At 39.2% G+C, this 27,363-nt stretch overlaps 1 protein-coding gene across 2 annotated transcripts in view; it reads left to right on the top strand.

Annotated features, from left to right (window-relative positions):
- ALG14 (ALG14 UDP-N-acetylglucosaminyltransferase subunit) overlaps positions 1-27,363 on the top strand; it is a 1,195,903-nt gene that overhangs the window by 937,851 nt on the left and 230,689 nt on the right. The window contains exon 4 of one of the 2 annotated variants that reach the window (XM_044085699.1): positions 25,534-25,629. The exons of the other annotated variant lie outside the window; for it this stretch is intronic. Coding sequence (XP_043941634.1) covers positions 25,534-25,545 — 12 coding nt within the window. The 3' untranslated portion in view covers positions 25,546-25,629. Of the gene's footprint in view, positions 1-25,533; positions 25,630-27,363 lie in introns of those variants that run through there. 2 annotated transcript variants of the gene reach the window in all.

The following is a 27,363-nucleotide window of genomic DNA, read 5'->3' as shown; positions in this document are numbered from 1 at the left end:
TTCTCTCTCCAGGCCCCAATCAGACTCCACACTGACGCAGCTGTAGAGCTGAGTCCTCAGTCGAGTGTTCCAAGCCAAGTTCTCCACCACCCTCTCTGTGAAACCAGTGCTCTGTGTTCCTGCTCCATGTAGCTGACAAACATTCTTTGAGATTTGATTTTCAGAAATATACACACACACACACACACACACACACACACACACACACACACACACACCCCTGGGAAAGGCTGGCACAGATTTACCAGCTGTGCCCCCTCTGCCCAGACTATATAAGGTAGATACTGCCACCAGAACACTCCAAAGCCAACTACTCCAAGGTTCTTTCCCGGATATCCAATTATACTGAGTAAAATTAATACTAATACAAATGGTAGTGTTTGCCCAATGCAGAAAGGCTTTCAGGCACTTCCACAGTGTCACCAAATAAATATAAGGACTCTCAAAGGTTAAAATATTCTCTAAAAGGCCAGCCACAATGGAAAGTTTAAATATATTTAATAATAAAAGAGCATTAAAATACTAAATATCTATGTACAATAAACATTAGAGTTTCAATCACAGGCAATATTAAAAATAACACAGATGGAAAGGCTCATACAGATATAGAAAAACAATAATTAATTTCAGAATATTTTCCTGAATGACCTGAAGAATTTCTGTTTCCTGCTTACTTAATAAAGCAAGGCAAGATGAAGTAGTTGAGTGGTCCTTTGTCAGGTTTTACAAACAGACTGCCCTGAGACTTCTATCTCATATAGTATTAAAACATCATTTCAGTGCTGGATTACAGAATGACATCACATACATCTAGTCACCTGATGTCTGGTTCCTACACTGCCCCCTTTACTATAAACTGAACCAGACTCTAACACGTGTCATAATGCACACACACACACACACACACACACACACACACACACACACACACACACACACACAGACACACACAGCTTTGTTAAGATGTGCTGTAGCATCTGTAAGCTATAAAACCATTTCAGAAACTTCCACTCTTCCAGGGTAGCAATTAGTTCACACCCAAAGTACAGTACAGTAGGATTCCTAGTCCTGGTTTTCATGAACATTTTGTCTCTGACTGCAGTCAGAACTGTTTGATACAGCCTTTATGGCCTAAACCAGTTAATTTAATTTCAGACTGTTTTTCAAAGTTAGCTAGGCTAAGATTAACCTCTTCTTTTCCAGTATTCCTCTGTTACAATATATTCATTTCAATAGTTAGAATACAGTCTGACATACCTGTGTATTTTTTCCTGTCCGGCAGGACCCACTGTTAGTACATTTTTAACAAAAGCACCTGTACAAATCAGTTTGATATACAAATGACATATAATTCTTAACAAAACTCCAGCTAGCTATGCTGGCATATGTTACACATCCACTGCCCTACTTTATCTGGCAATACCTCATATCTTCACAATGTCTTTACTTGGAAAAGTTGCTTTTTACTATTAAATTTTACCAGCTTATTCTGCTTCATTTCCCCAAGAAAGAAGCACCATTTTCACCTTGGCCGTTGAACAAACTACTGGTCCCATGGTCAGTCCTCCTTCCAAACACAAAAAGAAAAAAGTAACTAAACAGTTTTTGCATGACAACAAGCTAGCAGTTTGCATCAGCCACAGATGGGGTGACTCTGCTGTGACCAAAGCTGGTTCCCCAGACTGCTTGTCTCTTTCCCCTGGATCCCTCTGGTGTTCATTTAGCCATTGTGGACCAGGGGTCAGCCACATCCTCTTTAGCTGTTTGGGTCCCCTCAGTGGTCAGTGGAGAGACACTCTTGTTGGTCTTGGGAGAATGAGAAAGAAATGTTCCCCTTCTTAGCCAGAATGTTGTGCCCATCCCTGCTGAAGCTGTGGTTGCAATTAATAATCCTGTTTGTCCCAACTTTCCTGTCAAAAGAAACATAAAACTAAACATTTATCTTCTCCAGCACTGATTTCACTAGACTATTCCTCTGTCTGAGGTTCTTGTACAGGATATTGACCCTTCTTATCAGCTGGTTTCTGGAAAAAGAAAAAAGGATTACTGTTTTATTAAAGAGATTATGAAAATTGAATCTGGAGGGGAATGTGATGGGAGGGACAAAGATTTTTCTCCTCAGATTTCTGATTTGAAGGAGAGCATGTTAGCTAAATATCTCTGTTAAGGATTATCTTTCTCTGAGACTATTTCCAGAATGGGGCAGTGTTTTCAGTGGGAGAACACTGAGGTTTCTCGGTCCCTCAGAAAATAGTATGATCGACAGTTGGAACAGACTCTTCTTCACATTTGAAGACAGAGCAACTTTAATCAAAATGATACTGTTACCTAAATTTTATTCATTGGCCAAGCTCTAATAATTCCCCCACCTGTCAAAATTAAACAGACAATAACTTATTACTCAACTTCCTTTGGTATCCCAAACAAACAAGAATGTATCTTCTCTGGCACACCACAAGCTGGGATGAAGGAGGTATTGAGTTTCCAAATATTGATTTTTATTTAAACTCCGCTTTTATTAATATAGTGTTGCTTTGGAATAATACCTCGTATACATCATATTGGGAATCAATACATGAAACCTTACTTCTGTAATAGTAACAGGACATTGCTTGAACCATATATTCAAATACATACAAACATCTTTATATGGATTTTAAAAATATACATTCAAAGTGAACTATCAAAACTTGTTTTTACACCTCTTATAAACTAAGTATTGCTATTGTTTAAAAAGTTTGTTTTCTAATCAATTAATTAATAATTTGTTAATAATTATGTTTCCTATTGCTTACACAAATGAATGTTTGATATATTTTGATACTCAGAAAATGTTAGCATTTAAGAAGGGTGATCTATTATATTGGAATCAATTCTATCAGCTAATAAAATAAGTTCTGCAGACTATTTGATCAGCAGATATAGTCTGCAAAATTGCAATCAGCTGGACACCCAAACTTGTAAGGATTTTATACATACTAAGTTTGTACCCTCATTAGAGGCATATAATAAGAGTAACTTAAAAATATTGGCTTTTATCTCAACAGTTATTAATAGCTCACTAAATAACACTTCATACATATCTGTTATTTATAAAATTCTCTGTTCTGGATACATGGACATTTTTACATAGATGTTTTTCATCCCACATAGACTAGCAATAATTTACAAGAAAGATGAAATGAAATGCTGGAGACGTGAACACCCTGATGCTGACTAGATAAATAATTTCCCCATTTTGGTTAGACTTTAAATATCTTTGTAAAGCTCTATGGAATGACAACTGTGTCACTTCTGACTCCCTTATCCTGTTCAGTGTTCCTGAAGTCATTCCTAAAAAATAAACATTTTTACTATGGTCTGTTCTCTCTATAGCAAGGCAAAGTGTTACTAAAAATTGGAAATCCCGATCTACGTCTGTCTTTAAAGTTGAGTTTATTCATCTTGTGAAATACATTTGTAAGAATGAGATTTCTACTATAAAAGCAAGGACTAACAACACAACTCATCATTTAATTGCTTGGGCAAAATTGTCTAATCTATATTAAGTCTTCTCCTATGCATGTTGCCAGTATGCACCAGAGTGGACATCGGTACTGAGATCTCCAGGTTCTGGGTAGAGGCCGAAGGAGGATAAACCTGGGAAAATGTAAGTCTAACTGGAATAAAGCTGGTCCACAACCCACACTAGATCTAATTCAGAAAAACTCCTAGTGGATCTAAAGGAGGTTGCTGAAGGAGAATCAGGTCTTTCTACAAACTGCCCCAAAAAGGGTTGTAAGTTGCACCATGGCTGGGGATGGTGCCAAAGCAGGTATAGTCATAGGAGCCAATGTCAGATCCAAGGACGGGTGAATATCATGGATGGCACGAAGTGACTCCATTTTTCGTTATGATTTTTGGCCTTTGGAGACCAAAATGGTGTCTTGATTTAAACCTTTTAAAAAACTTATTTTTATGTTCTGCAAGTGTACGATTACTAAAACTAGCACAAATGTCACAGTCAGCTTTAATATATTCCCAAAGAGTAGACACAACGAGCATGTGTATCCGAGTTAGGCATCTTACATCCACACTTGTCACACTGTTTTTAAACCCCAACTTAGCTTTTGTCTGACATAGTAAGGCAACAAGGCTATTCTATAGAAAAAAACAAAATAAGGGAGAGAAAAAGGGGAGAGAATACAAACGATGGTATTTAAAAACTACCACAAGTGGTAAGGAAGGGCTTGTTAAATGTAGGAGAGAGGGACAATACCAATAATGGTAGAAATTAAATTACCAAGATAAAGGGTAGGGAATAGAATTAGGTTATAGGCGACTTTGAGGAAAGGGCTAAATTCACTAAAAAATAAAAAAATCTTAAAAATTACAATTTTCTAGAGAGAGGGCTAGCACATCTGACTAGGAATGTAAATCTGGAGTAACTAGGAGAACAGAACCAAAGTCCTAATAGTAATTAATGAACAAAGATTTACAACATCAGATGTATATTTTAAGCTAAGAACGTGCTTTTATGGACTGCCATGCAACTTTACTATAAACAAGAGTGCACTTTTGTTTCTTGCAGTTGGAAAGTTAAACTGTTTTCTGAGGAGAAACTGTGTTGAAATTATCTTCTGGTAAAATGTATCAGAGTACTTTTTACTGTGTCCTTGACTTCCCTCCTCTTGGAGCCTCAATCCTCACCATTGACACTAGTGAGGGACATTCACTTGGAACAAAGATAGATACACACAGTATTTCCTGATACAGCTCTATGCAGCAAGCACAATTTCCCTTAAGAGCATGCAGGGAGCACACTCAGTACTGGGTCTGAGTTTCCCTTTCTCTCTCCAGGCCCCAATCAGATTCCACACTGACGCAGCTGTAGAGCTGAGTCCTCAGCTGAGTGTACCAAGCCAAGTTCTCCACCACCCTCTCTGTGAAACCAGTGCTCTGTGTTCCTGTTCCATGTAGCTGACAAACATTCTTTGAGATTTGATTTTCAGAAATACACACACAGACACACACACACACACACACACACACACACACACACACCTGGGAAAGGCTGGCACAGCCCTCTGCCCAGACTATATAAGGTAGATACTGCCACCAGAACACTCCAAAGCCAACTACTCCAAGGTTCATATCCAATTATACTGAGTAAAATTAATACTAATACAAATGGTAGTGTTTGCCCAATGCAGCAAGGCTTTCAGGCACTTCCACAGTGTCACCAAATAAATATAAGGACTCTCAAAGTTTAAAATATTCTCTAAAAGGCCAGCCACAATGGAAAGTTTAAATATATTTAATAATAAAAGAGCATTAAGATACTAAATATCTATGTACAATAAACATTAGAGTTTCAATCACAGGCAATATTAAAAATAACACAGATGGAAAGGCTCACACAGATATAGAAAAACAATAATTAATTTCAGAATATTTTCCTGAATGACCTGAAGAATTTCTGTTTCCTGCTTACTTAATAAAGCAAGGCAAGATGAAGTAGTTGAGTGGTCCTTTGTCAGGTTTTACAAACAGACTGCCCTGAGACTTCTATCTCATATAGTATTAAAACATCATTTCAGTGCTGGATTACAGAATGACATCACATACATCTAGTCACCTGATGTCTGGTTCCTACACTGCCCCCTTTACTATAAACTGAACCAGAATCTAACACGTGTCATAATGCGCACGCACACACACACACACACACACACACACACACACACACACACACACACACACACAGCTTTGTTAAGATGTGCTGTAGCATCTGGAAGCTATAAAACCATTTCAGAAACTTCCACTCTTCCAGGGTAGCAATTAGTTCACACCCTAAGTACAGTACAGTAGGATTCCTAGTCCTGGTTTTCATGAACATTTTGTCTCTGACTGCAGTCAGAACTGTTCAATACAGCCTTTATGGCCTAAACCAGTTAATTTAATTTCAGACTGTTTTTCAAAGTTAGCTAGGCTAAGATTAACTTCTTCTCTTCCAGTATTCCTCTGTTACAATATATTCATTTCAATAGTTAGAATACAGTCTGACATACCTGTGTATTTTTTCCTGTCCGGCAGGACCCACTGTTAGTACATTTTTAACAAAAGCACCTGTACAAATCAGTTTGATATACAAATGACATATAATTCTTAACAAAACTCCAGCTAGCTATGCTGGCATATGTTACACATCCACTGCCCTACTTTATCTGGCAATACCTCATATCTTCACAATGTCTTTACTTGGAAAAGTTGCTTTTTACTATTAAATTTTACCAGCTTATTCTGCTTCATTTCCCCAAGAAAGAAGCACCATTTTCAGCTTGGCCGTTGAACAAACTACTGGTCCCATGGTCAGTCCTCCTTCCAAACACAAAAAGAAAAAAGTAACTAAACAGTTTTTGCATGACAACAAGCTAGCAGTTTGCATCAGCCACAGATGGGGTGACTCTGCTGTGACCAAAGCTGGTTCCCCAGACTGCTTGTCTCTTTCCCCTGGATCCCTCTGGTGTTCATTTAGCCGTTGTGGACCCAGGGGTCAGCCACATCCTCTTTAGCTGTTTGGGTCCCATCAGTGGGCAGTGGAGAGCCACTCTTGTTGGTCTTGGGAGAATGAGAAAGAAATGTTCCCCTTCTTAGCCAGAATGTTGTGCCCATCCCTGCTGAAGCTGTGGTTGCAATTAATAATCCTGTTTGTCCCAACTTTCCTGTCAAAAGAAACATAAAACTAAACATTTATCTTCTCCAGCACTGATTTCACTAGACTATTCCTCTGTCTGAGGTTCTTGTACAGGATATTGACCCTTCTTATCAGCTGGTTTCTGGAAAAAGAAAAAAGGATTACTGTTTTTATTAAAGAGATTATGAAAATTGAATCTGGAGGGGAATGTGATGGGAGGGACAAAGATTTTTCTCCTCAGATTTCTGATTTGAAGGAGAGCATGTTAGCTAAATATCTCTGTTAAGGATTATCTTTCTCTGAGACTATTTCCAGAATGGGGCAGTGTTTTCAGTGGGAGAACACTGAGGTTTCTCGGTCCCTCAGAAAATAGTATGATCGACAGTTGGAACAGACTCTTCTTCACATTTGAAGACAGAGCAACTTTAATCAAAATGATACTGTTACCTAAATTTTATTCATTGGCCAAGCTCTAATAATTCCCCCACCTGTCAAAATTAAACAGACAATAACTTATTACTCAACTTCCTTTGGTATCCCAAACAAACAAGAATGTATCTTCTCTGGCACACCACAAGCTGGGATGAAGGAGGTATTGAGTTTCCAAATATTGATTTTTATTTAAACTCCGCATTTATTAATATAGTGTTGCTTTGGAATAATACCTCTTATACATCATATTGGGAATCAATACATGAAACCTTACTTCTTTAATAGTAACAGGACATTGCTTGAACCATATATTCAAATACATACAAACATCTTTATATGGATTTTAAAAATATACATTCAAAGTGAACTATCAAAACTTGTTTTTACACCTCTTATAAACTAAGTATTGCTATTGTTTAAAAAGTTTGTTTTCTAATCAATTAATTAATAATTTGTTAATAATTATGTTTCCTATTGCTTACACAAATGAATGTTTGATATCTTTTGATACTCAGAAAATGTTAGCATTTAAGAAGGGTGATCTATTATATTGGAATCAATTATCTCAGCTAATAAAATAAGTTCTGCAGACTATTTGATCAGCAGATATAGTCTGCAAAATTGCAATTAGCTGGACACCCAAACTTGTAAGGATTTTATACATACTAAGTTTGTACCCTCATTAGAGGCATATGATAAGAGTAACTTAAAAATCTTGGCTTTTATCTCAACAGTTATTAATAGCTCACCAAATAACACTTCATACATATCTGTTATTTATAAAATTCTCTGTTCTGGAGTTTATACACATGGACATTTTACATAGATGTTTTTCATCCCACATAGACTAGCAATAATTTACAAGAAAGATGAAATGAAATGCTGGAGACGTGAACACCCTGATGCTGACTAGATAAATAATTTCCCCATTTTGGTTAGACTTTAAATATCTTTGTAAAGCTCTATGGAATGACAACTGTGTCACTTCTGACTCCCTTATCCTCTTCAGTGTTCCTGTTCCTGAAGTCATTCCTAAAAAATAAACATTTTTACTATGGTCTGTTCTCTCTTATAGCAAGGCAAAGTGTTACTAAAAATTGGAAATCCCGATCTACGTCTGTCTTTAAAGTTGAGTTTATTCATCTTGTGAAATACATTTGTAAGAATGAGATTTCTACTATAAAAGCAAGGACTAACAACACAACTCATCATTTAATTGCTTGGACAAGATTGTCTAATCTATATTAAGTCTTCTCCTATGCATGTTGCTTTTTTAGTTGCTTTTTTAGTTGTTGTGGACATTGTATATAGTTTATTTTTACTATACTGTTTTTTTATTATTACTATACTGTTAAGTTATTGTGTTATAAAATGAATAACATTCTGGGAAAAAAATTTAAATAGTATGATCTGTTACATCTGGAATTCCCAAAACCTCCTCACATCCTCCCAGTGCTGTCATCATTGGAGGATATGTTTGCCACAGCTTGTGGTTCCCCTGACAGCCAGTCTGCTGTACCGAAGTAAACAGATAAAATGTATATGTAACTCTCAACCTCATAGTGGAAGAAATCTGGACAATGCCTAAAATAATGAGGAACATGGACCCACAAATAGTGCCAGATTTTAAATATTGCTCTTACAAATTTAAAACGTTGCTAGAATAATAGGTTTTGTATTAGCTTGTCTTTTCTAAAGGATATAAAGGTTGAAACTCCAGTGTGTGCCACTATTTAGTTACTTTAACCCTCAGTAATTTGCCAGAAAAACACAACTTTTATGAGGAACAGACCAAAAATGTGAGGCAAAAATGTAGATATTCTTTGAAAACATGGACAGTTGAGATGTATGAACGTGTACAGTATTCCTCAGTCTTCCAAATCTTTATACACTCATCCCAGTCCAGACCGTACAGTTAGAGTTATAGCTTTAATCCAACTTCTGCAAAGCGTTTTATTAATTCAGTCCTTCCCCTTTTGACAAGGATGGTAAACCAGTTCATGAGATTGGGAAAAAGGTGTATGCTTCTGCAACCTTTTTTTTTTAGAAGTTGGAATTGTCAGGTTAATATTTTAAAAAGCTTATTTTGACTATTTGTGAAAGTATGAGTAATGTTTTATCAGCAGTTTCATCCTATGAGGAAAAATATTTGTGTTGTTCAGTTAATCAGGTTACTATTCATTGTTTAAAGTGCATATATGACTCTCTAGATACTACATCCAGGGCAGTTGCCACTTGTACTGTGTTGAGGAAGTTTGCCTGGTTGCATTCTCAGAACCTTCCTGAAAATAGGGAAAAAAGAGAGTTTGAATTATCTTGGACCCTGTGATGCAGACATTATCAAAAATGTGATGAGAGGTAATGTTTTTTCACCCCTTCCACTGATATCCAGGGTATTACTTAAGATTCAGATGGAATAACCCAAAGTTATTGTGGTGACTTCCTTCTGGTGCAGGCAAATGTGGTTCTCCCTTTTTTTGGAATTGGCTAGAGGCAAGTACCACAAGCTTCCTGACAGACTGGATCCTCACCCAGGAACAGGAGTGTGTGATGCATCATGACTCTAAAGAAACCTCTCAGATTTTTCAGCCCTCCTTCACCAAATTTTCCAATATATTTTCTGCTCTGTCATTCAGTTTTCTCAAGAAGCAAAATAAACCATCTCAGCAAAATGCTGGTAAGCAGACATTTAAAAATGGCAGGGAGGTTCCAAAAATAAAGAGGAACCCCCAAACAAAGGACAGTCAAATAAGGCAAAATTACTGTATAAGAGACCTTGTCCCCAAAACTCAGCCTGGCAGCTCCTTATCTTTTCCAGAAATTCTAAATCTCCATTTCTCACCTTGGCAACAGACTGTTTCAGACAACTGGATTCTGATACTGATTCGGCAGGGTTACAGATGGCTGTGGGAAGAAATTGCTCCTTTCCAGGGATTATGCCACAGCCACCAAACCAAACTTCTATGTTCCCTCCTGTCCTACAGCACATTCTATCTCAGGGGGCAATAGAAACCATTCCTCCTTCCCAGTTAGAAAAGGTTTTTATTCAAGAACATTTTAGGTGCCAAAGTAAGAAAGAAAAGAAGGAAAATGCATGAGAACCAGTCCTGGGCCTTTCTTTCCTAAACCAGTCTGTGACAGTACCCACGTTCAAAATGCTTTCACTTCCCTTTCTTTCTCATTTGAGTTTTTTTTGGTAACGTTAGATTTAAAAGATACTTATCACATTCACATCCATCCAGACTTCAGAGTTTTGTTAAGGTTTTGTGTGTCTGGATCATATTATCAGTTCTCTGCTTTACTATTTGGGCTATCCATTGCTCTGAGTGTTCACTAAGTGTCTAGATCCTGTTGTAGCACATTGCAGGGTACAGGATATCCACATTTTTCCATATTTAGATGAAAGGCTTATCTTTACAGAGTCTTTTTCAAAGTGTCCGGAATCTCTGACTTGGTTTAGAGATCTGTGCAAGCCGGGATTTCAAGGAAATGTTCAAAAGTCTTTTTTTGACTCCATCACAAAGAATTGTGTTCCTGGGGTGTCTGTTAAACACCTCAGTACAATGAGCTTTTCTTCCACAGGAAAAAAAAGATCTATATTTTGATCTATTTTCACACAGACTTCAGTCACTGTGAGGAAATACCTCTGGGTCTCAAGGCATATTTGATTCTCTTGGTACCCCTTGCAAGATTCCTTTTTTAAATTTCTCCAAGTCTTTTGGGTTTCTGATACAATGACGGGAATGGACCCCATTCCTAAGTCAAAGAATGATTAAAGTCCACTCCATTCCTCAGTAGAAAGGTAGTGTTTGACTTTGCTAAAACAAAATACTGTGATACTTGTTGTTGTAGTACCCTACTCTGTTACTGCTTACTATTCAAATATGTGCATTATTTTTTTTTAATTATTGTTCTTAATGTTTGTCTATTCCATGTATGTATTATTCATTGTGGAGCTTTTCTCCCCGGGCCTCCACTGAAAAAGGGTACCTTTGACCCAGTGGACCTTCCCAGTAAACAAATGCAAATAAATAAAATAATAAATAAGTTCTTGAAATTAGTATTGCTTCAGTCTTTGATGTTAGCCAGAAGTGTTCTTCGCAGCACCCGCAATGTGCCCAGTAATGACTTCTCCTGCAGTTCGTATGGAGTTACATGAATCGGTAACATATCCAAATACGATTGTAGATTCTTTTTTGTAAGACCCTTTGCTCCTACTACTCCTGGAACTGTCTGGGTATCTTTCTTCCATGTTGCTGTCATTTCTGCCTGCCAGTCTTGTTATTTTATGACTTTGTGTCTGTCTGTATGCAAGACACTCTAGTCATTGGGTGTAGCTGTATGCAAGACACTGTAGTCACTGGGTTTAGCAATTTCAATGACCAATGTTACTTTTGTCTTTTTTCATGGACTAATTTATCTGGTTTTCTTGCATCTGTCTTTTGAACTGCTGGTAATGGGTGATCCCATGTGATATAGACTTCATCATTTGCTGTGATGCTTTGTGGATGTCCTTCAAGAATGCAACTGCAGTCCTGACATATGGGGTTGTCCTGCTCACAGGGCAGCCCCTTGATCGGCCAGATTCCAAAGTCTGGGTCGGCGGGCCCGATGTCGCCTCCTCTCCCGGTCAGGCCAGCTGTGGTATAAAAGGCATCGGCCCGGCGCCGCTTCAGTCTTTCTTCTTTGCGCTCCGGTGCCGAGCAAGTGCCCCGAAGCGTTGCGATGGGGTTCCAGTTGGTTTCAGTTGCGAAGTCATCTAAAAGCTAAGTACCCGTTGGGAACATTTTTTCTATTTTTCTTGATGTCAGAACAAATTGAGAAATTGTTTGTTTGTTTGTCTTGTGATGTTTTGTTACCCTCCCTCACTTTCATATGCCCTCCTTTCCCTTCCCCCTGCCTGTACGTCTCCAGCCCTGCCTGCCCTGTGCTGCTAATAACTGCTCTCAAGTGCGGCCGCCGCACGTTCAGCGAACTTTAAGAGGTTTGCCTACAGACTTTACATGGAACAACCCGTTGGAACAACCCGCCTGGAAAAAAGGACAAAAGCGAAAGGACTGGGACCGACGTCTTCGTCCTCCCACGAGCCCCCGCCTAACTTCCTAAGATGCGCCGGCTGCTTGGTCGGTAAGCGCGAAGTCAAGCTTCACGTTAACTCATCCTCGGTCTCCAAGCTTCTCTCGCTCGGTTTGCGGTCGTTGATTTTCCTCCGATTTGTTCCGGAACCCGACGCCCCTGGATCCGAAACCGACGAGTCCTGCAGAACAAAGTAGGCAGCCCTGCTCCCTCAATCCCTGTCAATCAGAGCCTTTGCGATGCTAAGGTGCGCCCGCCAGCCCCTCAGCCAGGCCACTTCCAGCCATCTTTCTCTGATTTCTCAGGCCTTCTTCTGGCTCTCTCTCTGGTCTCTTCTCTAATCTCTCTTCCTCTCTCTCCACAGGGGCTCTCTCCTCCAGCCCAGTTCAGAGCCCTCAAAGAGCCTGGCACTGAAGGCAGAGAACTTCTCTCTCCTCTCTCTGAGTTCAGAGCATTCAGATACCCAAGAAGAATCCTTCCAGCCAGCCTAGACTCGTGGACTGAGAGGACCAGGCCTGCCTCTCTCTCTCTCTCCTCCCCTCTATTTTTCCTTTTCTCTCCTTTCCATACATCCTAAGTTCCAGGCCGGCAGGGTTAGGAATTTTCATTCTTCTGCAGAACCTTCGCATCTTCCTTGTTACCTCACAGACCTTTACTTATCCTCAGTTTTGGATGTCCTGGATGGTGTTTCTCCGACTCAGTGCTTTTCTCCCTCTCCCCTGCTTCCCCCTCCTCTCTCCTCCTGATCCTGCAGAGTCCCTGAGACCTCTCATGGACCTCTTAAGGCCCACACCCACTCTCTAAAACTCTTTTACAGGGCCCCAATTTTTGGCTACCTCCTAGGGCCCAATCTACTGCCAGCAAACGAAGCAAGCTCCCAGAGAGAGAGGTTGGAAGATGGATACCTCTTCCACCCTTATCAGGGTCTCTTAACTGCCTTTTCATCTTATTTGCCTTTGGATAATTATTTTGTTTGCAGAAAGATAGAATTTATTTTGCTTCATAAAGAAAGGCAATCCTGAGCCTAGCCTATAGAACTCAGCAGGTCCCAGTTCATTTTCTGGTCAGTGGTTATGGCAGGATGGTTTTCATTACACCAGTGGGTTGATTGGCTTTTCTCCGCTTCATGTGGGGTGAGAAAGAACAGCTTCTGCCAGACCATTACACTTTGAAAGAAAGAAAGATTTTAAGATCATGTTAAACAAAGCTCCTGGACGCTCTGCAGATCATAAAAATCTATTGACTATGCTCACACCTGGATGCTCAGGATGTGTTGAAATCTATTGTGAGGCAGAAACCAAAGGAAGCGGAATTGGCAGTCAAAACAAAGGTTCAGTTCCACCAACAGGAAGGAAAAGGGAAAGAACAGTGGTGCTTTCCATCCTTGGCTGGGCCGGGTGGTTAGAGGGAAAATGCACAAAGTAAAGGGCAAAGGGGAGGCTACGGCACAGGCCAATCTGGGCACTTAATCGCCACTGTGGCTGGATCCGTGACAAGGCACACCAGTAGCACAGGGACAATCAAAATTATCTCTATTCTCTTCCTACAAGACATTAACAGAGACAATTGGAGGGGGGAAAATTATCTCCTTCTCTCAAAAACTGGCACATTATAACAAAGGACAATTGGATTCTGGACATAATAGGCAGGGTTTACAGGTTCCCACCAATACCAACAGGACAAGGACAAGAAGCAATAAACCTAACAAAAGGGAAGGGCAGAGGCACTCCTAGAAGTCTCAAAGCTAAGAAAATAATGAAGGCAAAGGCCTATACAAGGCTTCTCCGCCGCTTTTATTTTGGTCATAATCAAGAAAAGAAAAAGAAAACAATACACAAATACTTCTTCTTGACCGTTTCGGGGTCTCTTTGGTTAAATTTAGCCTCAAGGAGCTGAACCTGTCCCTATCAAACCACAGTGCTCTGCAAGGCTGGCTGGCTGGGACTTGGCATAGGAGGCATAGGACATTGCCCAGCATTGCACTATCCACCCAGATCAGGCAGCAGATCCTGGCATCAGTAGTGGCAGGGCACAGACTCGAGTTCATTCTTACTTTTACTATTGGCTTCACTACTGCACCTCAGACAGTGACTGGCATCATGCAGAACACAAAGGTACCCACATTAAATTGCTGCGGGCTTACTGCCTAATACAAGCCAGACAGCAAAATCAAATAAAAGCACGCTGCAGAGATTATTTGACTAAACATCAACTGGAAGTCATACACAAATGCCAGTCAGGCTTTAGGATACACAAATCCAATTCATTTGCTTCAAAGGCCCTGAGAGAATTAACCAATTTGACCTGAAGGCTTACTTGGACCCACAGAGTTTTAACAGCTTTATTCACAGAGGAGAGGCTGGAAGACTACACAGCTTACTAAAGCCCCAGCACACCCTGGACCCACCACCATTAACACAGTTTCTTCTAGAAGACATAATACCACTCATGATGGCAAAGCAACCCTCCTTAAAGCTGCAATATCACTCAAGTCACAAGCCCTGTCAAGTAACTTTCATAACCCTCTCCCAATAACCTAGATTACAACAGGCGCCTCACACCATGCAAGTAGGCGCACATTTGGCAGTCACTTGCGCAAAGGCACTCCAACAAAGGCAATGATTTTCAACAACATAAAACAAAATGGATGGACCATGGAATACATGCACAGTGGATGGAAGGGACATTCATGTCCAACAGGTCATTCAGCAATATCACTCTTCAAATCCACTGCAATAACACATATAATAACAGACAGAAAAAAATTGATCCTACCCCCTCTGCAGACCTGCAATACTAGCAACAGAAAAGTCCTGGTACTGAAACAACAAAACAAAACTGTAATACCCCTCTGCCCCCTCTCTGCAGGCTAATAACAATTCTTTGGGAAAAGTCCTTGGATCTTTCTTTATCCACAGTGTCCCCTACATTGTTCATCTGCTCCAATTAAGACAGGCAGGGCACCTCTTTCAGACATCAGGCATCTTTGCATCTCATCTCAATCATCACCTACACAATCCTCTATGCATTTTGGGGATGATCACACATAGTAGCTGCATGGCTCTCACAATTATCACCCTCCCTGCTCCTCTCAACAATCACACCATCCTCTGGCTTGGAGAGGCAGAACAATGCCCTTAGCTTGGAATACTCTAACACTTCCTTCAGCTGGAATGCTCTAACAATTTATGCATTCCCTCACACCAAACCACACCAAGGTGTTCACCCAAGATCACCCTGACTCAACACAGTTAATGCAACATTCATCAGACTGGCCAAGGCAACACCGGTATCCACACCAGCCTGCACTCCATTGGCTGGCTCCTGCCCCAATGCAACTTCAGGACTCTTGTTCAGAGTCAACGGACCTTACAAACCTTCAACAGACAGCTTGCCATGGAAGAATCAAAAGACTCAATCTCAACCAAGGCCAGGATGAGGAATAGTGAACATACTAGACCTTCCACAGAAAAACCTATTCGGGAAAATGGAAGAGATTCAACCCTTTCGCATCCAAGAAAGGAAATTCATCTCCTTTTATCACAATCTTCACCCAACTGTGTTACTCAGCACCTTACTTTACATCAGCTCTCATTCTTCAAGAAGATCAAACCTCCACCATCAGCTACATCTCCACCATGGGACCTCAATTAAAGCTTGGTCAATTTACCCTTTCTTCTTTGCAGACCAAGAAAGTCAAACTTGCCAATTTCTCTCTTGAAGCCAGTTTCCCTCAGTGAAGTCACTCAAGCAAGAAAAGTCTCTCAGATACAGGCCCTTCAGGAAGTTCCTCCTCTTCTTTTTTTGAACACTCAGGGCAGTCCCTCCAGTTCTCTCAATTCATCGGCCTCTTGGTTGGATCCCTCAGCCTCACAAGTTCAAGAATCAGGCTGCCCTCTTTCTTCTCCTCACTTCAAAATAAAGGGCATCAGCTGCTTTGTACTTCATTCCAGAATCCTTCTAAACCTTCTACAATGCCTACAGAATTTCTCCACCAACCTCTCTGACCAACTGACCTAAGCCTATGCTGTTTCTTGACCCAAAGTTTTCAGAAAAACTGCATGCAAAGCAGGAGAGGACACTCACACACAAACTCCACTATTGTTTCATGGAAAAGTGTTGGAGCTGGAAAAACACTTGACCAAACAAATAATGCACATTTGTAGCAAATCACTGCATCAGAAAACAAAAAGACATTCTATGGAACCAAACAGCATATTATCTTTTTACGTTTTCATGGACCTGTGAGCTATTATGCATGCCTCCAGATTTTCCACAGGAGGACAAAAGACATTCACAGCTTTGCTAAGAGGAGGCCATGCTTGGCTGGTTCTACCCCCATATTGGCTATGCCATTCCTTATGCTTACACTGCAGTACACCATAGCGCACCTACCCAGCAGGCTTGTACTGGCTAGATCCGGGCAGTCTTCTAGTACCACCTCCCTACAGCTGTTCCCTGCTCCCCAATCCTCCGTTTAGTATTCAACCCGTAAGCATAGGTATTCCCTATACCTACTGTGTAATTGTTATAGTGTATTGTTATCTGTTGTGCATGTAGATGTCCGATTGTTATGCATTCACCAGTTTTTAGCCTTCCAGGCTACCCCCTATTTTTATCACTACCCCCCTTCCTTTCCCCTTAGCCTTTACCAACCGGCTATATTATGGGAGTATTTATCTATTATGGTGTTCTGAACTTTGGAATCTGGTTGACCACCTTTTATCTACTTATCTCACTGGAAACAATGTCAGGACTGCGGTTGCAATCTAGCCGCTGGGTCTACAAAACACCGAAGATATTTCATGTTTCCAGACTTTTTCAGCTACTGCAGTATTATAATGTGTGCAGAATCCCCAGTGCAACAGTCTTGCCACATTATTATGCCTTTCAGTATACAGTCCTCCTGACATCAGTATGTCACAACCAGCAGCAAGATGTGCAGCTGTTTCTAATTCTGTTTTACAAAACCTACATTTGTCTGTTTCTCACACATGTTCAATGGACTTTGTAAACCAGTGTGTACATAGTCTACTTTCTTGGGCTGCCAGTATTAACCTTTCATCTTTTAGTTTGAAATGCCCCCCCCTAACCATTCTCGCATTTGATCCTGATCAACATGAGGTTGTTCCATAAGTTTTCTATACTTGCAGCTATATTTATGGATTTTCCACATTTCTTGCCTTGTCATCTGATCCAGATCACCAGTCCAAAAAACTCATAAGAACACACCAAAGATAAATACTATGAGTCAGAAAAAAACTGCAGGAGGTATAAATCACCATGTAAGTTTAATTCATCTTCTGGTACCTCGGCCTTTCGCCTTCAAGGAATAATATAATATGCTGCTAGGATGTGATCTACCAGACTCTGGAAAGTCGCTGGGGCATTTTTCATCCCAAAGGGCATCTTTATGAACTCATACAAGCCAAAAGAAGTCACAAAAACTGACTTCTTTCTAGCACTGGGAGTCAAGGGCACCTGCCAGTAACCCTTGGTAAGATGAATAGTGGTAAGATACTTAGCCCCACCCAGCTGCTCTAGGGCCTCATCTGTCCTAGGCATGGGGTAAGCATCTGACTCTGTGTGACTATTTAATTTCCTGTAGTCCACACAGAACCTGGTGCTGCCATCCTTCCTTGGCACTGGCACCAGCACCACTGGGGAGGCCCAGAGACTGTTGAATTACCCCAGTTTCAACATTTCCTGTATCTCCTCCCTCAGAGTCTGACTCTCTCAGGCACTGTATAAGGGCCCTCCCTAATAGGCCTTTGGGGCCCTGTATTCACCTGGTGCTTCACCAGGTGGCTAAACCCTGTTTTCCCAGTGAACATGTCCCCAAACTCCTGTAACACTGCTCAGATTTCTCGAACCTGTGTAGGAGATAGCTGCTGGGACATTGCTACCCCCCTCCACTGAGGTGTCAGTCCAAGCCTCACTGAAGAGATCAGTCACCAGATCTCCCTCAGACTCCTCCTGCAATCCACTGCAAATGCTCAGCATAAGGGCCTCCCTATCATGGTAAGGTTTCATCATGTTAACATGATGCAATTTGTGCTTCTGCCGCCTGCCGAGCAGCTCTACCTTGTAGTTAACATCATTTACCTTCCTTACCACCTTGTAGGGTCCCTCCCAAACTGCTTGCAGCTTGTTGTGTCTGACAGGAATGAGAGCTATTACCTGCTGCCCTACAGCATACTCTCTAGCTCGAGCATTCCTGTCATGCCATGCCTTTTTCTGTTGTTGGGCTTCTGCCAAGTTTTCCTGGGCCAAACTCACAAGAACACACCAAAGATAAATACCATGAGTCAGAAAAAACTGCAGGAGGTATAAATCACCATTTAAGTTTAATTCATCTTCTGGTACCTCGGCCTTTCGCCTTCAAGGAATAATATACAATGAAAAAACCTCCTTATATACAAACCTAATGTCTTAATTAGTGGATTAATTACATCAATCAAACCAAATTATTCCTTGAAGGTGAAAGTCCGAGGTACCAGAAGATTAATTAAATTTACATGGTGATTTATACCTCCTGCAGTTTTTTCTGACTCATGGTATTTATCTTTGGTGTGATCTTGTGACTTCTCATCTGATCCCTCATCTCATATTCTTTATTTTGTTTTTTTGGCAGATGCAGTTGCTGCCTGATTTTTATCTACTTCTGGTTTGCTTCCCTTTCCAGCTTGACGCAGATATGCTTCTGATAGACTAAGCAGGGACGTTATCTTAGATTTATTCTTCTCGGGTTTCAAAACTTTCACTATGTTCGAGTCTTCTGAGGTCAGCAGATATATATGCAGTCCCACAATTGTAGATCTTTACTTTGCACTGATTTTTATAAATCATTTGACGAGCATGAATAATCCTTCTTGTTTTCCTGTCAAATCTATCCAACACCTTTTGGGGCCAGTCAGTCACTCTAAAACTGTAAGTTAGGACAGGAAGAACAAATTGGTTTATAGCTTGAACTTTGTTCCTAGATGTCAACACTGTTTTAAGGATTAATTTAAGTCTACTAAATTATTCCTTACTGAGTTTTATTCACATTTGTCCATGCTTTATTGTTGATCCTTCATCAGTTCCCAAATATTTACACACTCCCTCTTTCTCAAGTTCTTTTATAACACATTCTTGTCCCAAACTGATGTTTTCTTGGTGCTGTATCTTTCCGCTTTAAAGGTTGCTTTTGCACATGTATCAAGACCAAACGACAGTCTTCTATCATCTGAAAAAGTTCTGACTACTTGCAGTTGTGCTTTCAGTTCCTCATCTGATGAGCTGTATAGTTTTAAATCATCTACAAAGAGAAGATGAGAGGTCTTTACACTTTGTTGCATTCTGGGAGCCAGATTAATAGCCATGACCTGATCTGTTAAGCAAACAACTTAATGGGTTAAGGGCAAGACGAAAGTGCAGTGGTGACAGGGAGGCACCCTGGAATATCCCCCTTTGAAATTTTATCCCTGGAATAATAATTTGTCCACTACCATGGCTTAACTACAAAGTGGTCTGTCACGGTTTCATGGTCGCTATGATGTAGTTTATTAGTTAAGAGTGTATTTTGTACATTTTTAAGCACTCTTTTATTCATGAATGTGGGATACTGTCACTTTTGTGTAGTCTGTCCATGCCGTACTTAGACTCTTCCCCTTTTTGCATTTCTCCACTTTGACTTTAACAACAAATGATCCTTTGTTCCATATTACTTTCTTCTATTACCCTTTAGTTCTGTTACCATAATATAAACTCTAAAAATGCTGGCTGGCAGAGATTCACAGCTACAAATCACTCAGGTGATGATAAACCAAAATTGTGTTTAATGATAAAAATCCACAAGAAAAACAAAACATGAGCGCTTTCATTAAACAAGTGTTAACTTCATCAGACACCATTAAAATGTAAGACAACCATTTATATACATATAAAAACACTCTGGATAAGCAAAGAGAGGCAGCTAGCTAAGCAACACTGAGACAGAACATTAATTACCCCCTTGATGACTGTGTTACAGTTGAAACTGTTGCATCTTAAATACAACTAAAACCTGTAATTAAAAGATAAATTATTAGTCTCATACTTGCCAAGAATGATTATAAATAGAATAAAACTAAAACCAAAATCATTTTTAAAATCTCATGTTAAATATTCGCATAATGCTAAAATGTTTCCCAAAGAAAAATACATACAAAAGTGCTTGTGCTTAACAAATGTTTCAAGATATTTTGTTCCTTTCTAAGACTTTTATCATTAAATACACCTTTGGTTCATCATCACCTGAGTGATTTGCACCTGTGAAACTCTGCCTGCCAGCATTTTTATTTATTTAGTTTGTTTTGCTGTTTCTGTGTTTTTTTTTTTTTACTGTAAACTCTGTCTGCATCGATTCTATTGTATAGTTTGGACATAGTCGGAAGGGAAGTTACTGGTCTATTGTTTTTAGGGTAGCTTGCAGGTTTATTTTTAAGTAGGACCATTGTTTTCCCGTTGTTAGCCAGGCTGGTGTCTGTTCAGGATGTGCATATAAATAGTTTTTATTCATGGCTAAATCTTTGTGCAAAGATGTTAATACTTTTAGCCAGAAGTTAGGTACTGCAGCTGGGCCTGGAGTTTTCCATTGAGAGGCTTTTCTTAAATTTGTTTCAGTCTCTCTGACCATTACTTCATTCCATTTCATGTTCTGTACATTTGAACTTCTTATTCTTTCTTTTACTTCTTCTATCCATTTAGCATATTTGTTATGTTCCACGGGATCTTTATAAATATTTCTCAAGAATGTATCCATTTCTTTTTTTTTGGTGGTCTTTCAATTCCTTTTACCTTGTTTCCCAATTCTCTGTAAATTTCTTTGAGGTCATCAATAAATTGCTTATTTTGTACTTTTCCTTTATATTTATCTGTGTATCTTCTAAATGTTTCTGTCAATGCTGATATTTTTAGTAATAGTGCACAATAAATCCTGATCCGTTATAATACTGCGCATTGCTTTTATCACGTCTGTCTGAGTATTTTTGTTGATCTGTTCCCTCTTCTATACTCTTCTAACAATGACACTTCTTGTCTTAATTGCATTATAGTTTTTTCCTATTCGATACTTCCATGTTGGCACTGATTTTTTCCCCTTCCTTTCCCTTACTACCCTGTATCTGTTATTAATTTGGCTGCACAGTAATCTATCCTATTTATTTCTGTTATATCGCATGAATCTCTATGGACAGTCCTAATTACTGTGTTCATTTGTTTTATCAGACTTCTAACTTTTTGGGTTTTATTGACCTTCTGCAGTCTATTTTATTCATTGATCTTAATATGTCTATCCATCTGTATTAAATCACTTTCCTTCTGAACTGAGGGCACATTCTTTGTTCTCCATTTCCTGTGAGCATTCTATAGAAAGTTCCAGAGCATCTTCCTGTGCCACGTTCTCTTCAGTTTCACCATGTGTCATCCATTGCTCTTTGGGCCTGTTACTCCACAACATTGACTGTGTCAGAGTTGCCACAGTTTCCTGTTCTTTCCCTTGCTGTATAGCTCCAACTGAACATTTGTACTGGTTTCCTGTGGGAGGCTCCAAAATTATCTCCATATGCCAACTGATTAGATGCTTCCTGCTCCACTGGTTTCTCCTTAATTTGGGTGTCCATTGCTCTATCCTGTTGTGTTGTTATCTGAGTTAAATTTTCTACACTAAACCCTTCACTTTGCAGGTAATCTATAACCTCACTATTTCTTTAACTTCTCCATTAATAATCCTCTTCTACTTTTCCTCTGTTTTCTCCCTATGAGAAAGATACAATGACATTTAGTTGTTTTGGTCCCAGCACCAACATCCAGTATCTTTTCAGATTCCAGTTCTGGGATTTGTGAAAAGGAATCACTTGGCATTGACATAAAATATCCCTTAATCCAGGTCTCTCCTTCTTCCCTTCTGTTCCAAAGCAGTCATCATAGAAGCCTCTGACTTTGCTTGGGGAGCCGTGTCAAGGGGGATAAAAGTGCAAAGTTTCTGGGACAACAAAGACAGACACAAGCATGTAGATATAAAAGACATGCTTGCCCCATCAAGGCACACAGCTCTCAGGATCACCATTGGTCCCCAAGACCACTTCAACTTGTTATAGAGAATACCACAATGATGTTGTATGTAAACAAGCAAAGTGGAACCAGGTCTAGTTTACTTTGATTAATTTCACTCAAAGGCGTTCAAGTCCACCTGCATGAGACCCACATTGCGAATGTCAGAATGTCAAAAACTAACATCTAACCTTTACCCCTTCTGGACCCATGGTAATGCTTGTTTCTGGTTCCAGAGCAGTAGGGAGTTTTGAGGTTCAGTGTTTGTGTCGGGTATACCGGAATTCAGCAATCTGATGTTTGCTGAATGGCTTTGAGCATATGAGGATTCGACTACTTGTGAGTCAAGTACATGATAGTAAACCACCAGATCTAACCCTCTCTGTAGACACTCCTACTTATCTGTCCACAAAAATTTCACTGCTTTCCTTTTATTTTTGCAGCTGAAAACGCACTATTTTGTAATAGCCAGTAACATCAGTAAATACACAGATTATAATTTTGTCGATTTCTTTGGTTGGGTGTTTAGTTAATGGCTTTATGTTTTATTTTTTTATCTATTTAGTAACTTGGTAAGTCCATTATATTGTCCCAGAAGCACTATCTGGTTAAGTGACTTGCTCAGAGTCACACAGTAGACAGATTGTGACTAAGCAATGCATTAACAGCTTGTTGCAGACATATGCCTTTGTATCTGTTCTGCTTTAATACACTTTGTCCCCAAATGTCCAAATTTTCTGTTTCCTTTTTTCCTTTATATTCTGGTGCTGCTTCCTTTTCCCCTGTATATTTCAGTCTTAGTTGCAGTATGCTTATTTCCTTACCATTTTCCAGCTGTTTTTGTGTCATTTTTTCCACATGTGGATCGCTGCCTTTCTTCCATAGTGTTGCTTGGTTTACTTGAACCAGTAAAAAAGAAAAAAGCTGGAAACAGCGCACCAAAACCGCACTTTATTAATCTTCACAAAAGCCACTAATAATCCACAAGGTAATCCACAAGGATGAACCAGTGTTATCTTTCTTAAACTTTGCCAGTTATAGTCCAGCAATGCCATTACATTTCCATGACATTCTGAATTGTATGCATTCATGAATACCTACACTAAGTGTACACGTTTTTTATTCGAGAACATCCATACCACTTTTATTTGTGCAGTCTAGTCACTCAGAAATTTTAGAGTAAATGAAAACTTAGTCTACACTTTGTGGTAACCTTTATGAATCCGATGTGTAAGGCTGCAGGATCAGTCGAAAAATTAAAATTAGCAGGAAGAAGGTGGGAGTTAGGCTTATGTTGTCTATTCACTCAGAACAGTGTACACTTACTGTAGGAGTTCATGAATCCAGCCAATAATGTGCTTTTTTCCCTTTCAGCTGTATTTTGTATCCCATATTTCCTCTGAGCTGTACTGTTACGCATCATAGATTTATTTGTTGCAGCTCTCACTGAAACTTGAATGCATCTTTGCTGTATATAAATTGTTTAAAATATTTATGTTTCTCTTTGTTTAAAGTGTAATGCACATATGCTGCTAAGGAACAGAGAAAAAATACAGAATTCAACAAAGCAGAAAGATCTTTACTCATTCACAATTGTGGGAGACCTTGCAGTTTAGTTTGTATCTCCCAAGCAAAGACAGTATCCATGTAATTGCACACTGTGTACACAGAACTGTTATCAGGCTCTGGCTGGTTAACTAATAGAAGAAATAAAATATTTATACAATTTACACTGACAGAACATTCTCACACCTTCATGTCATATCCTTGAGCTTGTTTAACAGTATGCCTTATCCTCTCACAGCTAAGCACATTATTTACAAGACCTGCTCTATTAGAGATTAAAAAAAATGAAACCTAATTCAAGCACATGCTGCAAATTCCATTTTAAATAAAGAGGGATTCTGCTGTGACTCTTCCTCACCAGTTCTGCATCTGGTGCCTTGAAGCTTCACTGATATTTAATTTCCATTTTACATACTGTAATAGATAGAACTATTACTGTGCTCAGATAACAGTTGTCTGAACTGTAAACATTTCCCATACATGCACATTGCTTTCTCAAGCTCCTAAACAGACAGTTGTGGTTATTAAAGTTGCATCTTTTTACCAGGGGCATTAAGGTTTTGGCAAAACAATCTTTTAGACCTTATTGTTTGGAAAATGTATGACAACATTTTCAATAAAGTAGCTAACACAATTGCTTCATTTTTTTGTTTCTGCTTTAACATTGGATAATGGCATATTCTCTTTCTTTACATTAACCTATTTTGCAGTTTTATACTATTTCTGGATGAAATAAGTCTGACAATCATGGATTTGCAAACAAATAAAAGTAATACAGTAGAGAGTTGATTATCTGAACTAATTGGGACCTAGGGTAGATTGGGACCTAGGGTAGTTCAGATAATCAAACTGTTCAGATAATCAAATATATATTGAACCCAATTTAAAAACCTCAAAAATCTTTTATGTTCTGCATGCAGGGAATACACTTTTCAACCATTCATCGATTCCAGTGGACAGTAAAGAAATGTTTTCACACACAAATGGGCTACAAGCTCAAAAAACACACACAAGCAAAAATGTATAACGTTTACATATTCAGACTTTATGATTTTTCCTACCTGAAAACTTTGGAAGGCTGCATTCGGATAATTGACATTTCAAATAGACGTTCGGATAATCATCTCTCTACTGTAGTATACTATTAATAATAGAAATTAATAAATTAAAATGAAAAATACTCCTTTTCCAGCCAGAAAATAAATTTGTTACTCATGCCTCTTGGGAGCTGTTGGTACCCTTTGCATGTGACAGTTTAGCTACTTTTTGAATTTTTTTCTAAATGACTTTGTATGGCACATTCGTTGTCTGTTATGAAGTCATAACATTCCACCAATTAAGGTGCATGTGCCATCTTTCGAAGCCAGCACAGAATCCAAAGCTGTCTGTTTCTGCATACTACCATACACATAGTAGCTATTTCTGTGGTGATTTGATTGACCCAAAAGTTACATTATTCAAAACTAAGTAATTTGGAAACGTTTCTAGTTTCCAAATAGCCCCTGAGATGATATCATTACCTAAGTCCATATGTGCAAGTACCTTAAGAACTATATATGCAATCTTATTAAATCCATGAGGTATCAGTTTTCCCAATGGGATTTTTAGCAGTCTGTATCAGTTTTCCCAATGGGATTTGTAGCAGTCTGAATTTCTGTCTTTCTTGTACTTTTCTAATTTTCCTTCTTGGATGTCCACATATTTTTCAGATGTCAGGATAGCCGTAAAAAGAAAGCACCTAACAACAGAGCCATTTGGCAACCACATGTAAGATCTGTTGTACACACAAAACAGGTGCAAGACTGGTAAGTAATAGAAACAGTACCTGATATATATATTGAGGAAATAATGACAAAGATTGCTTCAACACTGGACAGATTATATGGTTTACTGGTGCAGTTTCTGAAGCCTACAAGCAATTTTAATTTGTTATTGAACTTTCAAAATGGCATTGTCGTGTAATGTTTTGTTGCAGATTCAGTCCCATTAGTCTTTTTAGTTCAACTTGGACATTGAGGGATTTGATTGCATTACTGTTATTGTAGTCTGCATAGTCAGATTCATTCCAGGAAAGAGTTACCTTTCAAATTCTGCCTTATGCTGCGGGTATGTGAGTGGAGACCCAGCAGTCTGAAACATTGAACTCGGTTGCATATATCTTCTTATAATCTTAAAATGTTGATAACCTGCATTAAACATTGACCTCAGTTGTGTATGTCTTCTTATAATCTTAAAAAGTCAATACCGTGCATTTTCTGAAGGATACAAAGTCTGAAAGTCAAATGTCTGCCATTATTTAGTGACTTAAGTCTTCAACGATTTGCCAGAAAGCCACAAATTTTATTTGGAACAGATCAAAAATGTGAGGTAAAATTATGGACATTCAGCAAATTTCTGGACAGTTGAGAGATATACCTTGAACATGTTGGTAAGTTTTATCGTTGCACATCTAAGCACATCATTTACAAGAAGTGCTAATGTCAGAAGGAGAAAAAAAATAAACTTAATTCAGACAGATGATGCAGATTCTATTTTAATTCCATTGTGCATATTTTCCTCATCATCAGTAAAATAATAAATATTAATGTTTATCATGATTACCAGATTGTGAAAGTGTAATCAGAAAACAGAATGTAAAACTCTCTATATGAGAGATGATGCTTTTCTTTGGTTAATACCTTCAGCTGTCTCTGTCATTTCAGTTATTTGAACATAGACTGAGAAGGAAAATGTCCTTTTTTCCATCCAACAGACAGCCTGCCTCCAGCACTGTTAGATTGGATTCTGTCAGCAGGCCAGTTAACTATCCAGCAGATAACATGGGGTATACATTTTGTTGGAATTAACTTATCAATAATGCCAGGATGCAAGATGGTATCGAAGGCCATAGCCAAGATCAGGTAGTTACCATCAACTGATCTGCCTTGGTGTAATGGCTCGGTTCAAGTTCAAAGACGTCCACCAAGTTTAGCAGGCATGATTTGCCTTTAACAAATCCAAACTGGTTAGGGTTCAGGAGGTGAAGACCGCCGGAGTCTTGGTGGTAAGTTCCGTAATGATGTGTACCACTGCCTTACAGATGAGGCTGATAACTTTTATGGGTCTATAGTTTCCCCAGATTAGTAGTGGAGCCCCCTTGTGGAGTGGGATGACTACAACAGTCCTCCATACCTCTGGCATAGATCTAGAGAAGAGGAGCAGAGTAAATATCCTTAGTAGTGAGTCTGCCAGACAATGTGTGATGCTGACAAGAAAATCTGGACCCATCAAACTAGTACTTTTGGTCTTGAAGAGGACTTGTACATAAGTGATCAGGGGTAATGACATGAACATGCCAATGTGATGTGGATAGTTAGGGGAGATAGGGAAGTTAAGGTAGAGCTGAATTTGTCTGCTGATACTTTAGCAGCATCCTCATGGGATAAGTATGTGATGTTGCTTTCTTTTAACTCAGAGCATTGATGGGCAATACTAATAAGGTTTCTGATTCACCTAAAGAAATTTTATGATTGTCCTTTACATAGGTGGCGGTTCTCAAT

This window comes from Protopterus annectens, chromosome 10.part0, assembly GCF_019279795.1.
Source record: "Protopterus annectens isolate FY-2018-M chromosome 10.part0, PAN1.0, whole genome shotgun sequence".
In the NCBI taxonomy this organism is placed as follows: domain Eukaryota; kingdom Metazoa; phylum Chordata; order Ceratodontiformes; family Protopteridae; genus Protopterus; species Protopterus annectens.
The sequence above is the reverse complement of the archived record's forward strand: the minus strand, read 5'-3'. Positions and strand labels throughout refer to the sequence as shown.